Here is an 11566-nt window from a genome sequence, read left to right on the forward strand (position 1 = left end):
GGTTTACTAAACATGTTCTTAATTCTTGTAAAATACAAACATTTGCTCTTAATATGTTGTAGATACTTTTACAATCTTTCTACAGAGACAGGCAGACAGAGAAAGATAGAGATGGGGAGGCTGGAATGATAAATTTTAGAATGGAGAGAAGGACACAAAGAGGTGACTGGCTCAGTAGGAAAAGTAGTTGTCTTGCAATTGGAAGGTTGTGGGTTCAATTCCAGCTTCCTCCTGCTGTATGTCGATGTGGAAGTTGCCTACCGATCTGTGTATTGGTGTATGAATGTGTGTGATTGGGTGAATGTGGCTCTAGTGTGAAGTGCTTTGAGTGGTCTGTATGACTGGAAAGGCACTATATAAAATTCAGTCCATTTACCAAAGAAAGACTAAAGGATACAAGAAGCAGAGTATGAAAGAAAGGGGTGGGGGTTCCACAAGGAAAGAATGTAACATATAATGGGCTAAGGAATAAATGCTGGAAATAGACCTGAAAAATATGTAAATCCAATTCCATGCTTTTCAAGACAGCATAGAAACCTGTTCGACATTAAAACTCGGTAAAATAAAAAACAGATATAGTTTCCTGTAATATAAGGAGTGCATTAAAGCCTAGCAAAAATTTCTTAGAATTCATTTTCATTTGAATACTTTATTACACCATACATACGTTTCTACAGATATTTATTACAAATCTGCAATGAATTGTAGGCTGGCCAAAAAAAATCCAAGATGTTTTTTGAATGCCAAAATGCAACATGCAAAAGAAACCCATTTATTAATGCTTTTCTCTATATCTGAAAATATCAATAATTAGTTTTTATTGTTTATTTATTTGTTTAGTTAATAGGTAAGGTTTGATTTGCTCTGTTTATGCTCACATTACGATGTCTTTGACTTTGACCTGTTGTTTAATCTGTTTCTGAATCCAGTACCAGATAACATACTCAGTTACAATGTGTATGCATAACGTCTTTCGTGTTTTCTTTACATTTTTGTTGTCTGAAAACATAAAACGATTCCCATTGAAGCGAAATGCACATAAAAAATATTTAAAAACAGACGCTTTTGATTGGTTCATTCGATGAACGGCAGCACGCACGGAAAGCACGCGCAGCACGCAGGTGTGTCGGCCGCGGCTGTTTGAAGTGGTTTGTTTTAGCTTAATTGATGTTACAAGTATTTTCAAAGAATAACCTGCTTTCCAAAGGAGGAGCATTAAGGCGAGGAATAAAACGTGCGACAATGGAAGAGGTAAATCTGGAAGCTGTCGGAAAACCTTTAATGAACTGGACTCAGTTCTGGAAAATTAAAACTCCATTTAGCCGCTTTGCTATGTCCTGTGCTAGCTAGGTCTACCGAGTTTTATTACTTGTTCTGTGTGATGTACCCTGAAGAGATCTTAGGGAAATGTTGTCCCATTCGATTATATTACTATTATTATTTTAAAAACATTTTGACTAAAGTTGAACGAGTAGCCTATGGCCTAGATATGCCATATGACATTTGATCTGGTCCCACATTAACACTAACACAAATTAATTATTTCCACCATTTCTTTTAAACTACTACTTAGTTTTTCCCAAATTACTGCAGTAAGATTGCTGCTGACACGTGTTTTTATTAATGTGTGTGAAGTCTTCTATATATGTTATTTTTAGTAAACAATAGAGCTTTGTAAATATCCTGGCTTTCAAAGGGTTAAAATGCCCAAAATCAATCTGATATATATATATATATATATGATACCTCAGAATTAAGTATCCTAGTTTATTTTCATTTGACAAATGAAAATAAATAAAAACGGTAGAAAATAATGATGCATCCAAATCAATGTTGCTACCACTCATTGACCCATCTTGGGGCCTAATAATAAAAAAATATATAGACACATAGTGGGGAAAAATGTACTAAATAATTTTACAGCAGATTTTAGGACACTAATAATTTTTCGTCCTCCAGTGGGATATTTTTTATATCTGACATTGTAGAAAATAATAATAATGAACGTCAATCAATGTTTCTGCCAAACATTGACTCATCTCAGGCCCTAATAATTATATTAAGGAAATGCTTCCTGAAAGGTATTTTATGGAAATTAAAGTAACTTTTTTATTATTTTTTTATAAAAAAGACTGTAATGTTAAGTTAATATACTGTCCGCTTAAAGGGATAAACGGTTAAAATATAAATACACTTTACAGAAATATTTCAAGCTAAAGGGAGTTTAACAAACTAACATGTTTAGTGGAAAATGTACCTATACATTATAATTTTATAGCAGTTTTTGGGAAGCTGACTTTTGGCTGGGACAAATGTGTCAGAATTTTAAGACCATATTTTTTTCTTTTTCTACCCTTTGATAGTAAGCTACAACCAGTATGGATAATGGTTTAATTAATTCAAAAATTAATCAAAGTGAAGTAAATAAAAAATAATGATCTTCATGCCTAAATATTTTCCTTTTTTGAAGGGAGGACAAATTAACTTCAAAGCACTGAGGGCTAAATTTCAGGAAGAGGGCCTCTTGGCACATTCAAAAAACAGTCGACCAGCTGTTGCTGAAAAACCCAAACTCCTCCAATCTTACTTAGGACCCTGCAGCTCTGTGGTCAGCGGTATTGCCACGGCAGTGGAAAACCACATGCCTGAAATTCCCCGTGTCCTCTTCAGAGATGAACTTCGGTCATCAGGAGGCAAGCAGCCGATTTCCTTTCCACCTCACCCTAAGCAGACCTCTTCCTCATCCCAGCTTGCAAATGGAGACAGCTCAGCAAAGCATTCCCTCAAAGAGCGACGCATGCCTTTGGTTCTCCCTACCCTGCCTGTCAAAGATCCTAAGATGGATGCATCTGCTCGAAAAGAACACAAACTGGAATCGGAGAAAGGAAAAGAGGTCTTCCCACACAGTAAAATGAAGAAGAAGGGTTTGTTGCTCCCTTTCAAATTAGTCAAAGCATCAAAAAACAGTGCTGATAATGGAGAGGAGCTCACATGTGATGATTTAACCAACAGGCCTTATAGCGCTCCATGTGAGTTCTGCCCGATGGAAAAACAAGGCACCGAAGAACAAGCTTCCCCCCAGAGTAACCAGTCAATCTCCGAGTACCTCGTCTCCAGTCCTGAAATCACAGTCACCCCTCCTCCTCCAGAAAAGTTTTCTGATTCTGACAACAGGATTCTGAGCACGTTGGAGAAGGCCAAAAAAAAGTTCTCACGGCAGCAGATTATAGTTCCCACTAAACCCAAAGGTTTGTGTTCACCTGACTACAGCTGCAGAGAGAAGATCTTCCCTTTGTCTCCAAAGAACCCCGACAGCCTTGGTTCAGGTGTCCTAGTACCTCCACCCGTATGCCTTCCACATTTGGCCTGTACTTCTGCTCTGCCTTTTTTCAAAGCCAACAACTCTGTGCACAGTATGTTATTGATATTAAATATTACAATTCTGATCATTTTGTACAGATTTAATTATTTACATAACAATTTTCCATGATTGTTTTTCTTCCAAAGAACCCGTTTTCGATACACAGCTTATAATGGAGAAAGCCGAAAAACTGCCAGCGAGGACTGTTGAACCTCATTCACCCTGGGTTCCCTTGAAAAAACTGCTACCGGAGCTGTGGACACTTGGAGCGGTTCCAATAAAGCCCCCCAGACCTCCAACAGTTGATCTTAGCTCTTACCATGCAGTCCTAGTTAAAGGTAAGGCCAGGATTTATTCCACTTTATGCATCTTCCTTTTGGAGCAACAACAGTTTTTGCTAAATTTGTAGCTCTGTACTAACCTCAGTACGGATTAGAGGTCTTCTCTCAGCTAAAGCTCCTTTTGGTTTCCTTTTTGTAGAAGTATCAGCTGGTTGGTGCCAAACACCAATTAAAAAGGATGTGTCTGTGTTGGATCCCCCAGATTTCCCAGACTCTAAGACTTCAGAGTTGGAAACGGCAGATAATGAACCTGTTGACATTGCCGCGATAGAAACTGAAGCTTTAGACATCTTTGTTGGTAATCCTACAACACCGATCATATGTGAGGTCACTGATTACCATGCTCCAGATTCTGCCTTGTCAGTTTGTGATCCTGCAGAGCCCGATAGGAGCCAGGTAGTCCAAGATCTGAACCTTGGCAGCCCACACATAATACCCCTTGATCCAGCAAGCTTTTCTGAACCAATAAACCTGTCAAAGTTTCCAGAGCTGCCGCTACCAGAGCGGTGGTCCAACAGCAAAGAGGCAGCTGTAGACGCTTTTCCCAATTCTCGTTCTGAAGAGACTGATGTGGGGGCTGCTGACTGCATGTCTGTCCCAGAGGAAACTGAGCCTTTGGGCCGTCCAACATCAAACCATGAGACTCAAATGCAACCAAGGTGGTTTTGGTAGGATCTTGAAACAGTTGGCTGATGTTTTATACCTAGCTGCAAGTTGTTAGATTTCTATTCAGAAATCTGGATTGTTTCTGTTTTCTAGTGAACATAACCACAAGAGCAACTATGAAACCTGTGATAATGTTTATGAAGATGTCGAGTTAAACAAACTCCTTGCAAGCCATACGTCAACTAAACAAAAAAACAAACTAAAAAGTAAAGTTTGATTATTTCTTTTGTCATTTAAATGAAAATCCTTGCAAATGTTTTTCTTTATTTAACGTTCTTATTTCTTCCAGATCCATATGTTGACAGCCTGTCAAGGGTAAGCCATTTTAATATTTTATTAAGTATGGGGCAAAATATTTTTTCCAGTTGAATAAATATAATTTTCACATAAAATGCCTAGTAAAATTATTCATACTGCTTAACAATTTCCACATTTTGTCAAGACTGCAACCACAAACTTTAATGAATTTTATTTGGATTATGTGTGAGAAATCAACACAAAGTAGTGGAAAATTGTAAAGGATTGAGCAGTTCTCTGTGAGATGTTCAAAGCATAACATCTGTTTTATTATATAACCCTGCTTTAAACCCCTCCCCAACGTTTCCCCCTGACCGGTCTGCTGTGTTCCTTGGTATCCATGATGCTGTTTGTTCTCTGTTCTTTAACAAACTTTCACAGAACTGGATTTTTACTGAGATTATATTCTAGACTACTGGACTGTTGATTAATTAGAGGAAATGTTAATGCAATTGGTTGAATTTGTACAGCTTTATGTTGTTCTGTTGCATAAAATCCATTGAAGTCTGTGGTTCTGATGTGACAACACGTGAACATGTTGGATAGGTATGAATTTGGTGAGGGGCTGTATGTATACTAAATAATGTGCTCATTTCCAGAAGGGGGAAACATGTCTTCACAAACGGCCACGGCATCCATGGTATGTCTTCCAAACATACGCTTGATCTGTTTTTTGTTTTTGTTTTGTTGTTTCTATCTTTGATACTTATCTTGACACTAAAGAGAAGATAGCTATTTTATATTCCCCTGAATCTGTGGCGATCGCCCTGCAATTACAGCAACATACAGTGTCAGGAGAACATTCTCATTTAACCTATAACATCACGAAGTATGTGACACATTAGTAGTTTGAACAGGAAAGTTGCTGGCCGTATGTCTTCCCCTCTTTAATTTTTTATAGTACCTTGAACAATCTGAGCTTTCTTTAGGCAACACCCAAGCCCCAACACTGCTGATCATAAAGAACAGAGGAAGAGAGAGAAACAGCGACTTGAAAAGGAGAGAAAGGAGCAAAAAGAGAGGGAGAAGAAAGAAAATGAAATGAAAAAAAAGTTCAAAGTAAGGAATCTACTTCTGGTGGAGCTCCCTTAGCTTACCCTAAGTGTAAATTTAATCTATATTTAAATTAAATAAAAAAAACTATAATGGATATCTAGAAAGAAATAGATGTAGTTAAAACTCTAAGAAGTGATGTACCTCCTGGCTGACTGTAGGTGACTGGCGAGGAAGAGCCAATGTACCATGCCAAGGTCACGGTGGCCAGTAAAGTCCGCAAGAACGACCTGCCTGTGAAGAACGGGGACACGGTCAGCATCATACGAACCACCAACTGCCCCAAAGGCAAATGGTTGGCTCGGGATGCCAACCACAAGTGTAGGTTTAACTGTGATGGCTGTGTTTTTCTACTTTTTTAAGTCCTTTTTTCTATATTTTAATACGAGGAAAGAGAGAATGCATTTTAAAATAAATACAATTAATTAATCATGTAGTGCTTCTCTGGAAGATGGGATGAAATGCTTGTAAAGAGGCATGCTTAGCGGAAATCGCATTCCTCTTTGATTTAGGCTGGATTTACATTGTACTCATTATCTGTTGTCCCCCTCTCTATCATAGACGGTTACATTTCAGTGATGAACGTTGAGTTAAACATCAAGGACATGCTGGAACTTGGCAAAAAGGCTCAAGCAGCTGGACGAGGAGCCTATTTGGAGCCAGATACCGTCAGCATTGGGAGCAGGTACTTGAAAAAGACAAGTGGATTTCTTTACTAGGGTTAGGAAGATCATGACTTTTTTTGTTTTGTCTTTTCCAGATCGTCTAACTTCCCTCTTCTAACAAGCAGTTGTAAGTGTCTGCAGTCTCTGTGCAAATACACTCAGTCTGTTCGTTACATTTCAATCACTCGTTGTCTGAAAACTCACTGAATGGTCCAGAAAATGTTTGCTCTTGTTGACTGACAAAGCACCAAGTCAACCGCTCGCCATCTGCTTCAAAGCTGTGTTATTTTACTGTTGTGGAGGAATTCTGTGTAAGCTAAGGGGTGAGGCTGCTAAACACCTTTCATCAGCATGCATTCTGACCTTAATCACAGCAGTTTGTTTTTCCACAGTCACAGATGACAGCGAGGAGTGGGCCTGTGAGGATGAAACTCTTTCACCATCCTATGAAAGCCAGTAAGATGTTTATTGTCCTTATTATGGCTCAAATTGCCCTTTGCAAAGTCTTGTTGTAGTAGATTGAAAGTATTTTATCACTCCTGAGCAGTCATATGTTTGTCTCTCCGTTTTTATATCATAGCATTGCTCAGCAGACTGTTTCAGAGCCAGAAGTGTGTAAGTACATTTATCTGCTGAGGGAAAAAACGTATGATAAATCCAGCCCTTCACTTGAAAGGGAAGGGTAGCCTCTCTGTGGTTGGTTGATGTTATGTGTGGACATTTGGCCGACTGTGAAATGCCTTTTAAGGTGCTGTTTTACCACACTGTTTACTTCACCCCTGCTGTCTTTGCATGACTAAGCTCCATTCCTCTCAGATCATTCTCATACCCGTGTCTTCATGTGCTCACTTTATCAGCATGCATTTATGTCGATGGCCAGCATACACTCAGTGACAGCAACCTGGAAGAACTACACACACAGTAAGTCTCAAACACACCCTGTCACTGCAGAGAAAGCAGTTAACAGTTGTGGCTTAGAGGAAGGCTCTTAGTGGTGATGTGACTTACAAAATAATTCATACCTCTTACTTTTCACATTATGACCACAGACATCAGTGTATTTCATTTGGTTTTAGTGTGAGAGACCAAGACATAGTAGTGCATAATTGTTAAGTGGAAGGAAAATAATATTTTTCAAATAAAAATCTCAAGTGTAATGGGCATTTCTATTCAGGCTCCACTACTCAGATGCCCTCAAAAAATCCCAGTTATTGTGTGAAGTTACTGGCTGTGTATTTTTATCTCAGTATGAATCCAGCTGTTCTATGAAGGCCTCTGAGGTTTGTTAGAGAACATTAGAGATCAAACAGCATCATCAGGACCTGGGAACACAGCAGACAGGTCAGGAAGAAAGTTGCCAAAATGTTTAAAGCAGAGTTAAGTTATAACTATGGAGGAGCTGCAGATATCCACAGTCCAGGTTGGAGAATCTGTTGATGGAAGATTATTAAATCTCTAGATGTGTAAAGCTAGGAAAAGAAATACCCTAAAATACAAAGAGAATTTTATCCATCAACAACCTGTGGTTCATCATCTAAAAGCAACTGGACCACGGAATACAATTTGCAGCAAACACCATATGACTTTGGCTCAGAAGCTGACATCTAGTATGCCAGGAGGAATTGCAGAAGTCCCCAAACAGAAAGGTTACCTCTGAAAATATTGAGTCTTTGCTTAAATGTAAAGGTCAGTATACAGGTCCTTCTCAAAATATTAGCATATTGTGATAAAGTTCATTATTTTCCATAATGTAATGATGAAAATTTAACATTCATATATTTTAGATTCATTGCACACTAACTGAAATATTTAAGGTCTTTTATTGTCTTAATACGGATGATTTTGGCATACAGCTCATGAAAACCCAAAATTCCTATCTCACAAAATTAGCATATCATTAAAAGGGTCTCTAAACGAGCTATGAACCTAATCATCTGAATCAACGAGTTAACTCTAAACACCTGCAAAAGATTCCTGAGGCCTTTAAAACTCCCAGCCTGGTTCATCACTCAAAACCCCAATCATTGATAAGACTGCCGACCTGACTGCTGTCCAGAAGGCCACTATTGACACCATCAAGCAAGAGGGTAAGACACAGAAAGAAATTTCTGAATGAATAGGCTGTTCCCAGAGTGCTGTATCAAGGCACCTCAGTGGGAAGTCTGTGGGAAGGAAAACGTGTGACAGAAAATGCTGCACAACGAGAAGAGGTGACCGGACCCTGAGGAAGATTGTGGAGAAGGGCCGATTCCAGACCTTGGGGGACCTGTGGAAGCAGTGGACTGAGTCTGGAGTAGAAACATCCAGAGCCACCGTGCACAGGCGTGTGCAGGAAATGGGCTACAGGTGCCGCATTCCCCAGGTCAAGCCACTTTTGAACCAGAAACAGCGGCAGAAGCGCCTGACCTGGGCTACAGAGAAGCAGCACTGGACTGTTGCTCAGTGGTCCAAAGTACTTTTTTCGGATGAAAGCAAATTCTGCATGTCATTCGGAAATCAAGGTGCCAGAGTCTGGAGGAAGACTGGGGAGAAGGAAATGCCAAAATGCCAGAAGTCCAGTGTCAAGTACCCACAGTCAGTGATGGTCTGGGGTGCCGTGTCAGCTGCTGGAGTTGGTCCACTGTGTTTTATCAAGGGCAGGGTCAATGCAGCTAGCTATCAGGAGATTTTGGAGCACTTCATGCTTCCATCTGCTGAAAAGCTTTATGGAGATGAAGATTTCATTTTTCAGCATGACCTGGCACCTGCTCACAGTGCCAAAACCACTGGTAAATGGTTTACTGACCATGGTATCACTGTGCTCAATTGGCCTACCAACTCTCCTGACCTGAACCCCATAGAGAATCTGTGGGATATTGTGAAGAGAACGTTGAGAGACTCAAGACCCAACACTCTGGATGAGCTAAAGGTCGCTATCGAAGCATCCTGGGCCTCCATAAGACCTCAGCAGTGCCACAGGCTGATTGCCTCCATGCCACGCCGCATTGAAGCAGTCATTTCTGCAAAAGGATTCCCGACCAAGTATTGAGTGCATAACTGTACATGATTATTTGAAGGTTGATGTTTTTTCTCTTAAAAACACTTTTCTTTTATTGGTCGGATGAAATATGCTAATTTTGTGAGATAGGAATTTTGGGTTTTCATGAGCTGTATGCCAAAATCATCCGTATTAAGACAATAAAAGGCCTGAAATATTTCAGTTAGTGTGCAATGAATCTAAAATATATGAATGTTACATTTTCATCATTACATTATGGAAAATAATGAAGTTTTTCACAATATGCTAATATTTTGAGAAGGACCTGTACCATAGAACCATCTGACAACAGATCTAACTTTGTTGCAGTAAATGTTAAAAGCAAAACTTATCTTCCAGATTTGGTTTGTGGTGTTCATGGACAGGATTTCAAGACATTGTAGAGAGAAGCTTATGTAGTTTGGGAACCTCAGGGTGTGCTTTTGCAGATGATGTGGTTTTGATGGCATCTTCAGATGCTTTAGTGTGCACTGGAGTAGTTTGCTGCCAAGTGTAAAATGAGAATCAGAAGAAATTAGAGTCAGATTCTCTAAGTCTGAGACCCTGATTCCCATCTGAAATAAAAGGGGGCTATCTTGGTGTCATGTTCATCAGCAATGGTAGGATTGAGTGTAAGAATGATAGACAGGCTTCATCTACTGTAAAGTGGGCAAAAATAAGCCATTTGTCAGCCTGTCTACATGCCAACCCCATATCTTAACCAAAATAGCTTTTAAAGACTTATAATTCTAGTTATCGGAATTTTTTTTTTGGTCTTTTAACAAAACTGTCAGAGTTAATAGGAAAAATTTAGTTGACGTTTTCAGAATAACCTTTTGTATTATTTCTGAAGCAAGTGTGCTGAACCCCCCCCCCCCCCCCAAAAAAAGAAAACGTAATTTGAATGCCACAACGTTAGCTTTAACATCTAAATTTGCACCTGAATCTTTTGCTGCTGGATACAAATAGTCCCTAAAGATCACTACACTGGATTGGATCCAGTGTGCACATATGTCCCTCACACCCTGTAGATTAGTAAAATATGACTCCGATGTCCCTATTTTACAGGACCAGGCATGAAGCTCTGCAGAAACTAGCCTTCTTGTTTCAACACAGCAAAGATGAACTTGGTGACGGAGGAGCAGCCCCTATCAAGTAAGTTCTGCTTACACATCTCTGGCAACAGTACCCAGTCCTGCTGTCTCATTCTGCTGCTAACTTTTGCTTATCCTGTTTGTCTTGTTTAAAGTTCAGACACGTCAAGTAAGTTGACAGTTTAATATTGTTTCCCTGACTATTTTGACGTCACAGCTTCTCTCTCTCTCACTGATAATGAAGCTAAAAGGAGGGCACTCACAGATCACCTCGGGGCCTCAACAGTCTAAACACAACTCAGAGACTTTCTGTCTAATGGAAAACAATTGATGGGAGCATTTATCTCCTGTAACTTGGAGACAAGCTGGTGTTGCATATTTTACAGACAGCAGTTCAAAGTTGATGTGACTTGCGTATCTGTTTGTGTTTATCTAGGCTTCTTGTGCTCGTTTGAGGAGCCTCCGTATCCGTAAGTGTTTAAGTCCACTCGGAGAGAGAAGCTGTACTCTTTGATCATTATTTGTATTAGTAAAGCATTCTGGGTTTGGTATTTCCAAGGAAGCATGCACACTGTATTTAAAGCATTTTCCATTCAAGCTAATGCATCCTGTTGTGTTTTTTTGTGACAGCGAACAGGAGATTGACTTCACAGAGATGGAGTTCCTTCCTCCTCCACCTCTGTATGCTGATACCATCTGATCTACCCGAGCTGAAGGAAGGACTGTCTATATTAAACATCCAGATGGAGACTAACATCGGGGGTTGTTGACATGAACAAATTGTAAACGTTTTGTTTTATTATTATTTGAATCTGCTAGAATTGTAATTTCACCCATAGTTTTCACAATGGTTTAAACACTTTTTGACTTTCTTTGAAGGCACTATAATAATATGATGATGAAAAGACACCGTTGATTATTGCACTGGAACGGGTAGAAATAAACTGTTTGTGGTTGCTTAAACCTCTGACAGTGTTTATGATTACTCTTTCAGTTTGTGTTTCCATGTTACATAAAATAAATATATAACATTGATGTTTTTCTTTTACTTTCACTGTCTGTATTTCCAGTTG

General features: G+C 39.3%; 1 protein-coding gene across 4 annotated transcripts; it reads left to right on the forward strand.

Annotated features, from left to right (window-relative positions):
- Window positions 1-1089: 1089 nt before the first annotated feature.
- Window positions 1090-11528, forward strand: si:ch211-188c16.1 (uncharacterized protein LOC562677 homolog). Of its 4 annotated transcripts, XM_047367693.1 has the most exons (19): window positions 1090-1251; window positions 2471-3413; window positions 3508-3699; window positions 3842-4098; window positions 4183-4370; window positions 4462-4574; window positions 4658-4683; window positions 5265-5305; window positions 5595-5724; window positions 5880-6039; window positions 6280-6403; window positions 6479-6510; window positions 6776-6839; window positions 6964-6998; window positions 7241-7304; window positions 10468-10554; window positions 10649-10662; window positions 10930-10963; window positions 11124-11528. In XM_047367693.1, exons 1-19 carry the CDS (start codon window positions 1168-1170, stop codon window positions 11191-11193), a joined length of 2658 nt encoding a protein of 885 aa, XP_047223649.1. In that variant the 5' UTR covers window positions 1090-1167; the 3' UTR covers window positions 11194-11528. The 4 variants fall into 4 exon arrangements, with proteins under 4 accessions (XP_047223649.1, XP_047223647.1, XP_047223648.1 ...); XM_047367691.1 differs by having other exon boundaries at window positions 3842-4370; XM_047367692.1 differs by having other exon boundaries at window positions 3842-4361.
- The last annotated feature ends 38 nt before the right edge of the window (window positions 11529-11566 follow it).

The sequence above is a fragment of the Girardinichthys multiradiatus genome, chromosome 6, assembly GCF_021462225.1.
Source record: "Girardinichthys multiradiatus isolate DD_20200921_A chromosome 6, DD_fGirMul_XY1, whole genome shotgun sequence".
Lineage (NCBI taxonomy): Eukaryota > Metazoa > Chordata > Actinopteri > Cyprinodontiformes > Goodeidae > Girardinichthys > Girardinichthys multiradiatus.

What these genes read in the sequence shown, in the direction of transcription:
- si:ch211-188c16.1 (XM_047367691.1), top strand. Translation starts at nt 1,168, where the DNA reads ATGTTACAAGTATTTTCAAAGAATAACCTGCTTTCCAAAGGAGGAGCA. An exon ending in TCGGGATGCCAACCACAAGT is followed by an intron (nt 6,040 to 6,279) that starts GTAGGTTTAACT and finishes TCTCTATCATAG; the next exon opens with ACGGTTACATTTCAGTGATG. An exon ending in CTGGAAGAACTACACACACA is followed by an intron (nt 7,305 to 10,467) that starts GTAAGTCTCAAA and finishes CCTATTTTACAG; the next exon opens with GACCAGGCATGAAGCTCTGC.